General features: G+C 40.0%; 1 protein-coding gene across 8 annotated transcripts in view; it reads left to right on the top strand.

Moving 5' to 3' along the window:
• Window positions 1–17,868, top strand: part of PIBF1 (progesterone immunomodulatory binding factor 1) — a 202,353-nt gene that overhangs the window by 102,246 nt on the left and 82,239 nt on the right. For all 8 annotated transcript variants that reach the window (XR_010597744.1, XR_010597743.1, XM_042861701.2 and 5 more), the window contains exons 11-12: window positions 4,486–4,651; window positions 16,271–16,421. Coding sequence is in view for 6 of the 8 variants with exons in the window: in XM_042861701.2 (XP_042717635.2) it covers window positions 4,486–4,651; window positions 16,271–16,421 (317 nt within the window). In the remaining 2 variants the exon portion in view is untranslated. The remainder of the gene's footprint in view (window positions 1–4,485; window positions 4,652–16,270; window positions 16,422–17,868) is intronic.

Raw genomic sequence — 17,868 nt, 5'->3', positions numbered from 1 at the left:
CAACAGCATAGACAATGGTACAGAGGGAGATAGCATGTCCCCATTTGATATAGGGACCCAGTTTATGATTACTGTGTCAGCATGGCCTGAAAAGACAAATATGGCTCAGTGTTTACAAGTTTTTGTCTAAGTGGATCTCACTCCAGGTGTGAGATTGGAATCTTTGAATAGGAGTTGGTTTCGCTGTGCCATGCATATCCTTGTGTCCCCCATACTTGAGGGCATGACAAGTAGGTTGGCCATAACCTTTCCCTTCCCTCTTACCGCCCATAGCAGTGAGATGGAACAAGCAGTGTGTACCCTTGAGTATAGTTACTGTCTTGATAGCCCAAAGGACCACTAGTTGCCTATCTTCACCTTTAGTACCTAAACACCTTTAAAAGTCTGGGCCAAGCCGTTTAAAAAGCAGTCTTTTTTTTTTTTTTTTTTTTGCCATAAATAGCACTAATAAGGGACAGGCCACTTCTTCTCAAGGAATATCTAAATGCCTATTATATTTCGATCTGCTCTCACACGGCTAGTACATTTCTTCCTCCAAACATCAAATCTCATAGCACTCAGGCTACCTCCTTTGCATGATTTAGAAACATTCTCATATCTGAAATCTGCAAGCCAGCTACTTGGAGTAATCCCCTTTGTTTTAAACCATGTCTTCTAATTGGCTCCAAGATCAGATGCCAAATTTGGTAGACTGGTGTTAGGAGCACTATTTAGTTAGTGTCAGTCAATCCCATCTTCCAGATGGGGCACTAAGTTCCAGTCACGTAGAGTGGGAGCCACACAGACACATTGTCAAAGAAGCAAAAAAAGTTATTTCTTCAAATAGCCACTGCATATTCCCACTTTTAGGCTCAAAGTCCCTGTGCTATTTGTTTGTATAATTAGTTGTCATTCCTGTTTTTCTTTTAAAAGAAAACAGGAGATGGCCATCTGGCATGGGTTTTGTCTGCACCTACAGGAGTGGGAGGATGGCTCATGCACTCCTGCTCATGGGGAAAGCTCTTTAGGCCTAGTCAACTAAGCTGGCATTGAGTAAGTCCAGCATCAGCTTTGAAGAGTGTCCCTCAGGAGCTGGTTTGGCTGCCTCTCCTCCCATGGGAGAAGTATATCCGTTTGGTCACTGTCAAGATCAGGTTGGCCTAGGAGGCCTACCTGTGTGCCTAAAGTGGCTTTCTGGCCATTGGATGCAGTTTCCAAAAGAGCTGGATTCTAAAACATCTCTGGCAGCCAATTATAGATCAAGATCTGGATCTGCAGCAGAGCACAGATGTGGAGCTTCCAAAAACAAACAAACAAACAGGCTGCATACAGATCTGAGGGCTGACGTGTATGGATCCAGATTCAGGGTCAGATCCTGGATCCAAATTTGACAGCCAAATATGCAAGACTGCCAAACAGGGTTGCCAAGAACATCCTATTACCTGGGTTTCAGCCAGCATGAAGAGCTGACATCTTTGATTGTTTAGAATCACTTGTCTAGTGGTTCTATACCAGGGATCGACAACCTTTGGCACGCGGCTCACCAGGGTAAGCACCCTGGCGGGCTGGGCCGGTTTGTTTACCTGCGGCATCCGCAGGTTCGGTCGATCACAGCTCCCACTGGCCGTGGTTTGCTGTCCCAGGCCAGTGGGGGCTGCGGGAAGCGGTGCAGGCTGAGGGATGTGCTGGCCGCTGCTTCCCGCCACCCCCATTGTCCTGGAGCGGTGACCCATGGCCAGTGGGAGCTGCGATCGGCCGAACCTGCGGACGTGGCAGGTAAACAAACTGGTCCGGTCCGCCAGGGTGCTTACCCTGGCGGGCCGCGTGCCAAAGGTTGCTGATCCCTGTTCTATACCAATGAGGCCTCAGATCCACACAGGTCAGGGGAGTCCCATTCTGCATTTCCAAAACCATGATCTTTGAGAACTGCTTACAATACTGATTCTGTGCTCAACATAGTGACATGAGCAAGGAGATCTAGTATGGAGTCCTTACAACACTGGAAAGGAGAAATGCATTACAAGCTTCTGATCAGATCAAAGGATGATGGGTCTCTATAGGACAGTGTTTTCACATCATGCTTCCCATTTGGTCATATTCAGATGCACACACTCAATGCTCTGCTTTGTTTGAAAGTGTGTTTTCCCCTTATGATAATTGTCTATCAAACTCTCGTCCTATAGCTGTGAAGAGAGGGACTGAGTCCTAGACTCATTTATTATCATAAATCTTAGATTCCATTTTGCTTCTTTCCACAGCTGTCAGTTCCAGTGGTTCTTCACAGGAACTGTTGAAGTTCTCTTGGGTTCCCAGCCTATCTCTAAGGGTTAATTCACACCCCTCCCCAGGCCTAGGTTTAGAAGACTTTAGCTGTTGAACATCTGACAGTCTAAGAACCGATGCCTGGATCAGAGACTCCCTTACAATGTGAATGTACTATATCTGTCTCAGTTCTATTGATTCTGAGATCTCACAAATCTGAAGATTTCTCTGCTATGCAGCCTCTGCAGGAAAAACATGTTACGGTGTCACCAGATGTGTCCAAAAAGAACTGCTCATTGGCTTCAGAGCTTCTCTATAGCCCTTAAATGGGAAAGCAAAAAAGAGACCTATCTTCTTCAGGAAATTAAAAGGTGCATTGCCAAGGTTCTGTGGAGAAGTTAGAGTGCTGTAAATCCCTGTTTAGATTTAAAGCTGTATATGAGAAGCTAAGAGAACCACTGATTAGTCCTTGGATACATCATCATCAAATATTGATGGTCCATGTATCTGATAGCTCATAGGAGGAAATTTTATTAGAACAATATTGAGCTCTGGACTACTTATCTTCAGTTATAACTAGCTCATTTTAAGCTAGGAACAGGTCTGGTACTGACTCCACCATGAAGGATGCAGTGTCTAGGATTGGATCACTCCCCTGTCAGGGTAGTAGAAACATTAAGGAGCACCTATCCTTAACTTCACCAAGTCTTTCTTTGATCTGATAGTTGAGTTTTTTTTCAATGGAGCAGTCAGCTTAGCATTTCAGAATGTGTCAGTAAACCTAGCTTCAATCCCTCTCATCTTGGAATAAACAGTCACATATAATGGTCAAGACATCCATCACCTACACATAATGGGGTGTGAGGTTTATTTCCTGGCCACAGTGTTAAGTGCAAATTGTCATATATCATACAGTGTGGATAATAGGACTGTATGGCTTGGGGTAAAATCCTGTCTGGTTGTGCTAATCCCCTGACAGAACTCTTTCTGATTTCTAGTGTTCCAACAAGTGTTCCAATTGTACCTTACTTTTTGACCTTTTTAATGTAAATGTAAAGTTTTCCATTACATACCTTGTCCAGATGGAGCCAAAGCTTATCTACAGGTTCCCCAAACCCTTTTAGAGATGGAACTGGCAGAAGACGAGTCAGTCTGTCACGGTCTAAAGGTTATCCATGTAGTGCACAGTGTTTCAGAATGATCATGATCTGACAGAGCTTCAGCTTCCTGGAATTGTCAGGTCTCATCCAGGACAAAGGCAGTGTCTGTGGCATGCTGTGTCTATCACACCATATTGCACGGCTGATACTGCAGCTATATATGGGGATTTTAGCAATTTTTTTTTCTTCTTTTGGGGGGGGATGGTGTCTTGGGAGAGCAAAAAGAGAAATGACTTACTCTTTTGGCAGTTCTGCTATCCTTGTTTAGCTAGTACTCCTCAGCCCACGTTCCTGGAGGCCAGTTGAAGAAGAAATAAAGGTTGCTTTCTTGTAACCATAGTTCTGCAAGAGGAGCCTCTGCATATTCACACTCCCTGCCTAATTCCCCACTTCTTTCGCATCTCAGGTTAGGAATTAGTGGGAGGAACTGAGAGGTAATTGGGGCCACTCCCCCTTTTATCTCCGTGGGAACTCTCCAGGAATCAGGAGAGAAAGGGGGGGCAAGTAGCCCCAGTGGACACTGCTTTCCAGAAGATTCTGGAAGCTTGCAACTCAGGTGCATTCATCCCACAAGTATGAGCATGCAGAGGCTTATCTCAAAGAACTCTGGTTCATTTTTAGGAACTGTGGTTCTGCAAGATGTTGTCCATGTGGATCACATGACCAGTCCTCAGTCCCTGCTTTTTCAGAGTCATCTTTACCTGGGATTCTAAAATAGCAAGGAAACTAAAGGCTGGTTGCTCTGTCCTTTATTCTCTCATGTGGGTGAGCATGAGGACACACATGGAACAGGCCTAGCCCAACGGACACTGCTATTGAAAGATTCTGATCTCTTATACATGAGGTTCATACACACCTAGAGTGGGATCCACACAGACGACAGTTTGAAGAACTATTACTTCCAAATAGCGATAGTGTATAGTTTAACTTAACAGTGGTTGTTAAACTCTGCATTTTTTTTAACAAAGATTCTCCTCTTTGCTGAAATCTGTGCCATATACTGAAAAGATATACATGTATCTTTTTGCTGTATCTGCATGTATCCTTTTTGATCAAACCACACAACTACTTTGATTTTTTTCAGGTATAGACAGCTGCAACTCAGCACAGAAAGCAAGGTGGCTGAACTTCTCCATCAAAGTAAATTAAAGTCCTTTGAGAGTGAACGTGTTCAACTCATGCAAGAAGAAACAGCAAAGAATCTCTCACAATGTCAATTAGAATGTGAGAAATATCAGAGAAAACTGGAGGTATGTTACAAAAGGAATCTGTAACGGGTTCCTCCTGGGTTGCCACCTGGAACTGGGGTACCACTGAGCCCCCCTGACCCAACAACCTGGGCTCCCTTTACACTACTGCAGTGACCAGCCTGCCAAACCCTCTCCCAGGCTCCAGCCTGCACTTTTACCAGCATACATACAGGTAGGGACACACCCAGCTGCAATTACATATGGACGCTGTGATTAGTTCTGCATGAGGAGGCTTCAGCTAAGGAACTTCCCAGCTACTAGGGTGCACACCCCCTCTGGGTTGTAAACCCAAAATTATACCATCTTGTGCTGCACAGAGAACTGTGCAGCGTAAGCTCATGAAATTCGCCCCCTCCCTCATTGTGGAGAGGAAATATACAACAGCTTTCTGCTTCGAGTTATGACTTCTACACACACTGGTTTTAGACAAAGCAAAAACAATTTTATTAATTACAAAAGATAGATTTTAAATGTTTATAAGGAATAGCAATCAGATCAAACAGATTACCTAGCAAATAAATCATGCAAACTAAGCTTACTGTACTACATAGATAGGATATGAATAGAAAATTCTCACCCTAAATGATGATGCAAACAGGCTGTGGATTCTTAAGGGGCAAGTTGCGCTACCTTATAACTTAGAAACCCCAATTGTTCCATTCACAGGCTAAAATCCCTTTAGCCTGGGTTCAGCACTTCCCAGTGAAGAACCACGATGATGTCACTCCCCTGCCTTATATAGCTTTTGCATATGGCAGGAGCCTTTTGTTTCAAAGCTTGGTACACACACTAAGCTGCTTCTAAGGCCTATTGTTTTCCCCTAATGGCTCATTAACCTGAATGACCCTTCCCAGCCAGCCATCTAGACTGAGTGTCTTTTGCCTAGTGGGCGTTCCCCATGTGTAAACACATTTGTAATAGATACATAGATAGTATTCATAACTTCAGATACAAAAATGATACATGCATACAAGTAGGATAATCACATTCAGTAAAATCTTTTCAAGGATATCTTACATGACCTATCGTCCATAAAATACATCCTAGTTGTGCCATAATCCTATCATTATAATATTTCTATGAAGAATTTGGGGTGCAGTGTTACACAATCTTTTTTTTTTTTTTGTAGTAAAAGTTACAGAACTTGCGATGGAGTAAAAATTTCAGATGTTATAAAATACACAAGGAATTGGCATTGCCATTGAAATCTGATGATGCAAAGTTTATTGAAACTATTTCTTCCTAACATACATTGAAAGTAGGATTGTAGTAGGAAGAGGAACGGAACAGAACTATCCTTCATGAAGACCCCCTCACATTACAATTTATTGTTAAAAATTAACATACTTGTTCTGAAAAAAAATTCAACCTGTGTCATACAATTCTACCTGTGTTCACTAGTTACAGATGTATGTTCCAAAATTGTTAAAAATTAACATACTTGTTCTGAAAAAAAATTCAACCTGTGCCATACAATTCTACCTGTGTTCACTAGTTACAGATGTATGTTCCAAAATTGTGTAACTAATCAAGGCTAGAAAGAGGAACATTATATTGCTGGAGAGGGAGTTTCCAGCCCTCAGATGGGACACAGCATTTATATCTGGTAGAGCTCAAGGTCATGCCTTCAAGGTTCAATATTATGTGGAGAACAGATATTTCAGACAATTTTTAGAAGTTTTACGAAGTTTACTTAGGTATAATTTTCCTCTCCTTCTGAATCCCATACAGTTTGTCTCAGGTTAGTAAAGCAGTCTAGATTTTCTAGCGGTGGAAAATTAAAAGTAGTTCCAATACAATTAAAAAAACCCACCTTCTGTCTAAAATAGATTTATCTTGAAATACTGCATATACAGAATTACAAATGGTTTGGTGTCATATAAAAGTTTTAGTGTCACTGGTTGGGATTGACCTTCATATTTCACTTCGAATTTTGTTACTTGTGAACAATATGAGAATCCTAGGTGCTAAGTTAAAACAGATAATGAGTAATAATCTCAAACGTCTACTGATAAAATCTCTTACACCACACTATACCTCTCAATACATATATGTACGTGCACTCATATCTTTTAATGAACTTTTTCTATTTAATCTCTGTAAAATGCTATGGTAAAATGCCCTGTGTAAATATTGGTCAATATCATTAAAGTTCCCCATGACTAGAGGTTACTTGAAATTAAATTGAACATTATTGCTATAAATTCTAACCTAATCTTTTCCAATACAGTATATCATGCTATAATACATATTATTTATGGAATCCTTGTCATTTTATTAAATTATGTAGTAACAATCATCTCCATTACATACTGCTTTAGCATTGCAGGCTTTGCTTTGGTAGATATTTATATATTTCACATTGAGCACTGCTGACTCTCTTGTTGCACCTCTTCAAAAAGAAGTAATATGATTTTAAATAAAATTTTGAAAGTTAGAAAAATAAAAGCCGTAGTGTTTTTTTAACTTATTCCTAATTCTCTGGGTATAAATATGAAACAAAGAATATCCATCTTGTTCTTATTTATAGTAAAGTATGCATTATTCTTAAAGTGAAGCTCAATCCTGCTGCTGAAGGAGATGTAGAAGCCATATTATTAGGGCTTCTCTCTGCACAAAAGTTGTACCAATGTAATGATACTAGTATAGTTAAAATATATCCCTCTCTTGTGGATGCAGTTATACCAGCATAAACACTTTTATGCCAGTATAATTTATATCTATATGGGAAGCTATACCAATATAATAGTGTCCACTTTAGAGGTTGTACCAGCATTTCAATAGAAAACAACAACCTCTAATTGAAATAGTTAGACCTGTACAAAACTATGTACAGCTTGTTTTACGGGAGCTGTGAGTTTATGTGCTGTTGTAAATAGCCTTAGCCAATCCCAGTTACACCAAATCTAATGACTTGGAACCAGGACATCTCCTTGTGTCCAAGCTTAGAATTTAACTGTACTTGCAGGACTCCTGACAGATCAGAGATTTAAATAAGTGCTATCAAAAATTTATCTAATTCTATTTACTAATATAAGGAGTATTAGAAGGAATACTTGCTTTGAGTCCAAACTTCTTTATTCAGTATCTATCCAAGTTTGGTCTCCAGATCATATCATACTATACTTTTGACTCGAGGGCCTTCATAAGTAGCTTCCCTTTTTTTTAATCCCACTTTCTAAAATTTAATGGCATTGTACTAGTTTTTGGTTCCTTTCAGTACCTTTCCTCCCTGAAGATGGTGAACTTAAACTATATTGTGGTCACCAGTACTTACTGGCTCAACTATAGTTACTTCTTGAACCACTCCTGCTTGTTACTTAGGCCTAAGTGGAGAAAAGCCTCTCCTCTTGTGTGCTCTAGAACCAGCTTTTCCAAGAATTCATCTTTAAGGTGTTGAGAAATTGCGTTTTTTGGCTTGTCCAGTTGTGACATTTGACCATTTTATGTTGTTGTAATTGAAGTCCCCTGTTTGTTATTGTTATATTAGACTTTGTTACCTCTTTGATTGCTCTCAACATTGTGCGCACAGTATTCCTTTCCTGATCATTCTGCCGGTATTATAACCTTAGATGTTACTTATGTATTTCTGTAACCTGGGTTTTATATCCATACAGATTCAACTGAATTGTCCTCTCCACTCACAATTTTTATCTCCATAGATTCTGTGGAATATTCTAGCCCTTCTTTGAGTATCCTCTGCATATTCCCACTCTTGGGATATGCGCCAATCAGTGCTGTTGAATGGTGCAGCCTTCTGCTAGTCGTGCCTATTAGATCACTTACATGTTCTCTCCCCCCCCTCCCCCCGCCCCAGTATTTGAGCACATTCTGAGGTTGGGGCTATAAAAAGGGGCATGGCAGTGGTTGTTGCTGACCATGGATGGATGTGATCCTCCTTCAGATTCAAGGTCCTTTAGACAGTTAACTAAGTGCCTTGTTCGTTGTTTTAAGAATTGGATAGATAGTAGTTAGTGTGATATTCCCCAGGCTACAACCTGGACTGCTGAACTGCTGTGTCCCTTTAACTCTCCAGACCAGGATGCCTTTTACATTGCTTTGCTAGTGAACAGCAAGTCCCTCCAGGCTCTCCTCTCTCAGAGCCATCCGCATGTAAAGTCACTCCCAGCTGAATACAGGAATGCTATGCCCAGCCATCCATAAATAGATACAGGCTGACTCCACCATATCCCTCAGTCCCAGCCTTGTCACCCAGAAATATGCATCTTGTACTGTTCAGTAGCCCACTGGACTGTACAAGCTCGTAAATTAGTCTGTCATTCCAACAAAGGATAATGAATGTGCACCAGCCTTGTTGTCTCAAGTGGAGGCCTCCCAAATACTTCAACCAAACACTCTGGTTTAGATAAAACAATAAACATGTTTATTGACTAGAGAAAGATAGATTTTAAGTGATTTACAAGTGATAAGGCAGAATTGGTTACAAAAGAAATAAAAAGATAAAATCCAATCTAATTCCTAAAATTTACCAAGATAAATAAGATTTGAAACAAACATCATTCTCACCACATCAGATGCTGCAGACAGTTCACAGGCTGAATTTCCTTTCAAACTGGGACCACTCCCCTTAGTTCAGTGTTCTTCAGGTATTCCTTGATGTTATGAGCGGAGCGATATAAGGAGGAGAGGTGAGGGGGGAGGCATTTTTCTGCCTTCTTATGCTCTGAAAGGAAAAGTCTTTGCTGGGTCATGGGGTGAGGCAGTTACATGGCGTACATGCCAACTATCTTTCAGGAGAATTGTAAATTTCTTGTTTACAACTTCCCTGCTGGTGAATCTCCAATTAAGCAGGTAATGGCCTTTTAGCACCTAGCTGGCATGTGAGTATGCCTTTGTCTTTGAGAAATTAGACTGTGTGTTACCCAGAACTACAGCATATTTCAATAACAATCGTATAGCAGAATCTCATAATTTTACATGCAGTGATGTTACACTGTCTTAACAAGACAATGATATTCAGCTGATTGTGAGTTTTCAAATAACACCTCACAAAGCATGCTTTGCACAAAATAGATCATAACTATATAAAAGGGGTAAACATGGGAAACAAGGTGCCACAGTTAGTTTTAGTGTTAGTTACTGTTGTTCATTATGGCAGATCTGAAGAGCCTGGTTTTAAAAGATGTGTGTTGTGTCCGGCCATTTTCCCAGAATTATGCTCACTGTCTAAAATGTTAAGAGAAGGGCATTCTTGTTTCTCAATCTGCAGTACTTTCACACTGCAAGCTAGAAAGGAGAGGCAGAATAGTCTGCAAACCCTCCTCCTACAAGAAACCTTATTGATTAAAACTTGCAGATCTAAGGTTTCCAAGGCTTCAGATAATGGAAATAGGAGATAAGGGTTCGTTCCAGGACCAGTTGTTTCCAGGAAGTCGCCAAACTTGGTACCAAGCTCCAGATCTAAAAAGACGGCACATGTGGTAGCAAAGTCCTCAGACCCTGTTCCAAAAAAGGTACCAGCAGTAGCGAGAACATACTAGGATGATACACGATCTATGTCTGAGACCTCTACAAAACCAGGAGCTTTGCTTCCAAGGAAAAAGAAGGCAAAGCACCTTTCTGCATCCGTCATCGTTTCCTATTCAGGAGATTCATCAGATTCATCTGATCATGAGCATACTGATCCGAGGTGCAAAGAACAGGATCCAAAAAAGACTGATCCGCATACAGAGGAACAGTTGGATGTAAATGCTAATCTGGGACCACAAAATCAGAGTCCTTCTTCTGAGATGCAGGTATCCGCCTAACCGTGACATGCTATTGAACTGGACAAAATGGCAGAACTGGCAGTACCTTCCTGGATGCCTTGACCCTATCGGTCAACTCCAGGTCTTCCATATCATCATTCCTCTAGAGCCATGACCTCGATTTCGCATCGAACCATACAGAGTTTTGTAGTTCTGAGTCAAAATGATCCAAGACAAACTGATCTGAGACACCCTGAGCCAAGACAGATCTGATATATTCAGGTCTGAGACATTTGGCTCCTGTATCAACAGATCTGATGACGGGAGAGAAGTCCGTTATTCTGATCCAAAATATTCTAGATGATGAACAAGGAGATGTAATACCTCCACATCACGAACAAGAACCTGCAGGCAAATTATCTGCAGATGAAAACTTCTGAGTAATCTCATCTTCTTCACCATCTGAGGATGCTGTCTGATTTCAAGAGTTAATCAGCAGATTGGTTTCTACTTTAAAATTACCTTTGGTTTCAGTGGAGGAACCTTCTCATCCTGTTTTTGATATCCTGGGAAATACCTTTACAAGCAGATTTTCTCAGCCCTTTCTGGAGGGTCTCTGGCAGCCATCTAAATCAATATGGAGTACTCCATCTTTCTGTCAACCAATTGCTAGAAAGGCAGATGAACTGTATCAGATTCCGTATGAAGGATTTTCTTGTTTCCATGTACATCCTCTTCTTAATTCTCTATCAGTGGCTACAATTCAAAGGTCAAGATTGGGATATCTTGTTCTACTCCCAGTGATAGAGAAGGGAAAAGGCCACATTATTTGGGAAGGAAACTGGGGTCTTCATCTTCCAACATGTGAATAGCTAACTACCTACCCATAATGGCCAGATATCAGTTTTACCTTTGGAACAAAATTTCTCTGTTATCAAGAACCTCTCCAACAAACGCTTCAGACTGACTCATTAAGGAAGGCCAGAATGTTGCTAAGCATGCACTGAGATTGTCCTTTGATATCTCAGATACATCCTCAAAATGAGTAGTAACAGCAATAACACTCCAAAGATATGCATGGTTGTGCTCCTCTTCTCCATGAAAGGAAGTCAAAAGTTGAGGACCTTCTGTTTCAGAGGGATGGACTTTTCAGTTGAAAAACAGGTGAAATTTTAGAAAACATGAGAGAGACAAGATCAACAGTTTGATCTTAGGATCTCTTGCCACCTTTCAGGAAGAGAATTTCTGTACCTGTTTTCAGATGTCAGAGACAATATTCTCCATCTTATTTTTCTTCTTTCTCCTCTTCATATTTCAACATAGTCAGATGACACTACCAGCAACAGCAATCATCTTCTATTGAGTGGTATAAAAGATGCCACTTTAAATCCAGGGTGAGACAAAGTAATTAGTCTTCAATTATTTCTTTACCTTCTTTACCATGGGTTTGACATGCAATTGGCGAGTAGCACACCAACCTTAAAGTCTGTTTCCCAGACATTTGGAAACCTTTAAGGCCAATGTTACATCGACTGGCTAAAGATCACCACAGACTGATGGTTTTTGGACACTATAAAGGATGGATATACCATAAAGTTCGACACCTTCCATCCAAACCAACCTCCCCTCTTCCCCTTTTCAGGGATCCTTCTCGTGAATCAGAGTCAATAACAGAAACCAACTCTCTATTAAGGGAGAAGCAATAGGGGAAGTTTCAGTAAATCTCAGGAATCTGGGGTTCTTCTCCCATGGTTTCCTAATTCCAAAGAAAGAATTGAGGTCTTTGTCTGATCTTGGATCTGAGGAAGCTAAACAAGTACATTAGAAGGACTCGCTTCGGAATGATAACTCTAGGATCCATTATCACTTCCCTGTCCTATCTAGACTGATTTACTGCTCTTGATCTCAAAGAAGCTTACTGTTATATTTCAATAAGACTGTCACACAGGAAGTACCTTAATTATGCCATAGGGCAGGACCATTTCCAATACAGCGTCCTCCTCTTTGGCCTTTCGTTGGTACCCTGAATCTTTACAAAATTTCATTGTGTAGTGGTGGCTTTTCTGGGAAGACAAGGGGTTTTTGTTTTTTCTGTTTTTAAACAATTGGCTCCAAAAGCAGCCCCCAAAGACGAACTAAAGGGCGTCAACTAATTCACGTGCTCTCTGTTCCAAAGTTTGGGGGTTTTGATGAATGGGAAAAAAATCCCTATTGACCCCCTCACAAAATTCTGTTCATGGGATAGTTTCTCAACTCCAAAAGGTCATGGGCTTACCTTCCAGAGAAGAAATTCCTGAAGATAAAACATATGATTCGGTCTCTATTTTAGAGTCTAAAGTTTTTTCTCTCCCTACTGTGTCTTAAGGCATAAACCATCTATGTCATGCCTTATGCAAAACAAAGGATGAGACCTCTTCAACACTGGTTGGCAAAGAACTTCAGGCAGGCAGTCGGCAATATGGACTTACCATTCCAGAGAAAATCCAAAGATGTATGGATCAGGGTCATGTACTAAGAAGAATGATGTTCAATCCTTCTTCCCTGTCCATAATCGTTACAACAGGCACCTCAAAAACAGGCCAGAGTGCATACCTCAACAATTTTTTAACAAGGGTCTCTGGATTCAACAGGAATGTCATCTTCATATCAGCATTCTAGAGTTGACACTCAGATAATTCTTTCCTCAGATACAAGAATCTGTGGTTCAAGTTACCATGCACAATATGGCAGAGATATACTATGTAAATAAACAGGGTGGAGGAGTCTGGTCCTGGCAGCTTTACAGGGAGGCAATGAAACTCTGGGATAGATGTATACTGAACAAGATTTTATCCAGTAGCTCTGCGTCTGCCAGGATCCCTCAACTAGTTAGCAGACTGACTAATCAGAGACTCTTCCGAGTTGCATGAATTATCCATGAAAGACTCTGAGTCAATACATATTTGCTCTTTGGAGTACTCCAAAAATAGATTTATTTGCCACAAGGATCAACACAAAGGACCATTATTTTTGTTCAAGAGTGGATACACAGTCTCTAACAGATGCATTCCTCCTTCATTGGAGCACAGAGCTAATGTATGCTTCCTCACTATTTCCTTTAATGTTGAAGGTTGTGCAAAAGATCAGACAGGACTCAGCCAAGATGATGCTTGTCACCCCATGGCCAGAGACAACAGTGGTGTAAACAGGCTTGCTCCTTCTTTTCAAGGAATACTACAGAAGCTTCACTGGATCTTCTGTCACAGCATCCAGGGAAATGCCATTCGGATCTGCTTTCCTTGCATCTGACAGCATGAGTGTGTTGTTTTATATTGAAGTAATCCACTAGCTTAATAATAATTCATTGCTAGTAACTTAACAGTCTTTATTAGATCATAATTAACATATTTACAGTGCATCTTAACTGAGGTCAGTCAGTCTAACCTAAAACCAGCTGCCTCCTCCAACTGTCAGCTCCCATACCCTGAAGATGCTATTCATTCTCTTAAAGCCACAGTAACACTACAGTGGGCAATAGGGCTCTGACAAAACTAGAGAAACCTTACTTTGTAGATGTACTTGTTTTACTTAATGCTAGAAGACAGTCAACTATGTTACGATTTTAAATGGAAAAGATTTTCACTGTGTATCTGAGTAGGGTATTGATTCTGTATCAGCTCCTATTCAATCAATAGTTGAGTATTTGCTGTTTCTGGAAGATAAGGATTTATCTGTTGCATCACTATGGGTGCATTTAGCTGCAATCACAGCTTTTCATATGCAAATAGATGGTAATACTATATTCTTGCATGATATTAAGACATTTTTTCCCCCAAAGGTTTACTAAATTTGTATTCCCTGGTGAGAGAACTTGTTACTCTATGGGTTGTGAACTTAGTATAGTAATAGCTTATGTCTTTACACTTCAAGCCTTTATCTTCTTGTTCTCTGCTTCATCTGTCAATTAAGCCTTCATTTATTAAACCAATAACATCAGCCAGGAGAGGTAGTGAATTTCATGCCTTGATGGCTGACCCTCTATTTATGAATTCTTATAAAAACAAAGTAGTTCTTCCCCCGCATCCAAGATTCATACCAAAAATAATTTCCAATTTCCATGTCAATCAATCTGTTACTCTTTCAGCGTTTTTCCCCAGACCTCATTCAAATAAGGGCAAGTCAAAGTTACATTGTTTGGATGAAAAAAAATTGTTATATTTAGATAAAACCGAGGATTTTAGATTTTCACACAATTTTGATGCATATGTGGGTAACTGGGAATCCCATTTCCATACAGGTATTATCTAGATGGATCAGGCAGTGTAAGACAGGTCCTGCTAATTGAAATTTGTAACGCAGTCATGGGGAGTTCACTACATATGATTAAACGTTATTCATTAGATAACATTGTTAAATTGGGTGCCCAGTTTGATAGATTGGGTCTACGGTCCATCTTTCCTTAGGACCCCTTATCCACTTTCTGGTTTTCAATATAGACTGCTGACTGAAAATATGCAGCGGATACTCAAAGAGGAAATGAATGTTAATTACCTGTCACTGAGGTTCTACAAGGTAGACTCTGCTTATTCACATTCCTTGTCCTCCTCCTCCTCTTCTGCAGAATTTTATCTACTCATGACCAGGGCTGCTGAGAGCGGGTTCGGGCCCCAGTGAAAAAAAATTTTCGGGCCCCCCAGCAAGGGTGGACCAGCTAAATAGGGCCGACGAGAGGGAGGGGAAGCCAGGCCCCCTTCCGGACCGCCGGGCCCCGGTAAGGCGACGAGAGGTGTGGGGGAAGCCGGGCCCCCTTCTGGACCGCCGGGCCCCGGTAATTTGTACCGGCTTTCTACTCCCCCTCCTCACCCCACCCCCGTCAACCCTGCTCATGACTCTATATTTAGAGGTGGAAGGAACTGACGTGGTAACTGCTGACGCTCTAGCCCCACCCTCAGAACGTGCTTGGACATGGAGAGGAGGAATCGGAAGGGGGCACATAAGCTATCTAATAGGCACTACTAGAAGAAGGCTGCATCGTTCACTGGCACCTGTTGACACATGTGCCAAGATATGAATATGCAGAGTCTATCTTGAAGAACTTTGGTTACAAGTAAGTAACCTCCATATCCTGTGTACACCCCCACTTATTCCATCTATTTTCTCCTTACTGTATAGTATATAGCTAGATATTAAAGAATTACACTGGTTTTTGTCATTCCACTTTGTTTTAGTAATGTTTATTTTGTCATGGTTTTTTTCCATTTCCAGGCATTCTAGCTCACCTCTTTTTGCTTTCTCACATTTGCATATTGGCATTTACAGCTTTTACTTTTAATTGAGTAGGTACCTATTTTTATTTAAGTCCTCAGCCTGTTGTGTTAATTATTTTTGCTAGTCTTGAATGTTGTTAATGTATTAATTTTTAGTTCTCTATATTTATAGGAAATAAGTGCATCATAAATATCAAATTGTGATAATTATGCATTTATCCTTTTATTAAAGAAGTCCCTGAACTAATCAGAGTAAACAACAAAACAAATACCTTCCATTATTTAAAATCCTATGTACAGTATTAAACACTTTTTTTTCCCCATTATCCTTTTTTCTTGGCTCTCCTCCCATGAGGATTTTGGTTGTGTCCTCAAGTAGAGGCTCATGAAATCACTAGAACTTTAAAGAGCTGTCAGATGTCTTATCACATGGCACATAACTCAAGAGAGTAGATCTGTCCAAGGTAGTATATTTAGAGACTAACTGCTGTTAAGAGGATTTTTTCCCTTTTCTGAATGACATATTAAATTGGACTTTTCAACAAACACTGAAAAGTTATCTTTAAATATTAGTCTACTGAATCTTTCACATACGTGTTTTCACCTCCCTCAAAAATAGTTTATAATCCTGACCTTTGCATTTGTTCTGTTGTTCATTCTCACAGGTTCTCACTAAGGAGTTTTATAGCCTTCAAGCATCTAGTGAGACACGCATTACTGAACTTCAGGCACAGAATTCTGAGCATCAGGCAAGGCTAGACACTTATGAAAAACTGGAAAAAGAACTTGATGAGATAATAATGCAAACTGCAGAAAGTAAGTTTGGACCCAAATTATACTGTTTTTTCTGGTGATATTGGTGTTCTTATAAAAGATGCATTGTTTGTGATGATATATAATATTTAGCACAAGCCTTTTTAGGTAGAGATTCAAGGTGCAATAAATCCTTTTGGTACAAATTACATAGTGTGTATTGAAAATATTATAGCATTTTATATTAAAAATATTTATTGCATCTTAAATATCTGTACTAAATATTATAAATTTATACTTATGTACTTATGCTAAATGTTAAGCACTCATTATACCAAACAATCATCCCACTGTTACCGTGTTACTCTTTCCACCTCTTGTTTCTTATTGTACTCTTTGATTGTTAGGTGTAGGGGACATGGACTGTCTTTTTTTTATTACATATATATATATATATAGCCCCTAACATGATAAAGCCCAATCCTTGGTTCTACAGTACAATACATAAATATAATTTGGTTTTAATTCAATGAATTAATCCAGGGAAGCTGGATCCAGATATGTATTAGGTATTGATGAGGATTCAAAATTTCGGTTCAAGGTAAAACCATAACTAGAGTTCAGGTTTAACGTGTAGTGAAGAAATCTTATAAGCTATTTTTGAAAGATGTTTGCCCAAAGTGGCAAAAATAACAAGATCTCCCATTTTGCTTGATGGAATCCTTGTGAGGTCATTTCTTTTCATGAGATTTCAACTATCTTGGTTTATATCCAGACTGGATCCAGAAAACAGGCCCCTTTCAGTTGCAGGATCAAGGTCTTAGTTCCTGTTTGCACCTGAAACTCACTGTGTTTTAAGTACACCGTTGAGTCCATGTGGAGCCCTGAAATGCACTTTTTGAAGGATCAGGACCTAACGTTGAAAGGCATATTGAAGGATTCTGATCCATCTCCCACCATCTACTTGCCTTCCTTCACCCAGAAAAATCCAGAACAAGGGTTCTATTTGAGGTTCCATTTAGGGACTACATGTCATTAAAATAAGATAGACCAATGATATATTCACTTAAGTACAACAGAGGAATTTTGCAAAAGTATGTTACATTTATGTGTAAATAACAGCTCACAAAAGAGTGTGAGGTTATAAAGATGCCTTGAATTGGGCTGAGGTGCTTTCAGCAACTAAGATGTGGATATTGTATGAAACTTTACAAGCAGCTGTACCTGGAAGCTGGCATGGCTGTCTAATTTTGACCCAATATAACTTTTATTAATGTATATTTGATATATGCTACTGACAATAATATAAACACATGCTGTTGGAAAGGCATGTGTTATTCTTCTGGAGGGATATTTGTGTCAACATCAGACACATTTAGAATTGTTCGGACTTCCACCCTCATTAGGATAATGAAGAATTTTCCCAAAGAGAGAATTGTAGTTTAGAATGGTTTCTTCCTTATGCCTGCAAACTTTCTTATCTCATCTGGTGTGTAGCAGGTAAAAGATC

The sequence above is a fragment of the Chrysemys picta genome, chromosome 1, assembly GCF_011386835.1.
Source record: "Chrysemys picta bellii isolate R12L10 chromosome 1, ASM1138683v2, whole genome shotgun sequence".
In the NCBI taxonomy this organism is placed as follows: Eukaryota; Metazoa; Chordata; order Testudines; family Emydidae; genus Chrysemys; species Chrysemys picta.
The sequence above is the reverse complement of the archived record's forward strand: the minus strand, read 5'-3'. Positions and strand labels throughout refer to the sequence as shown.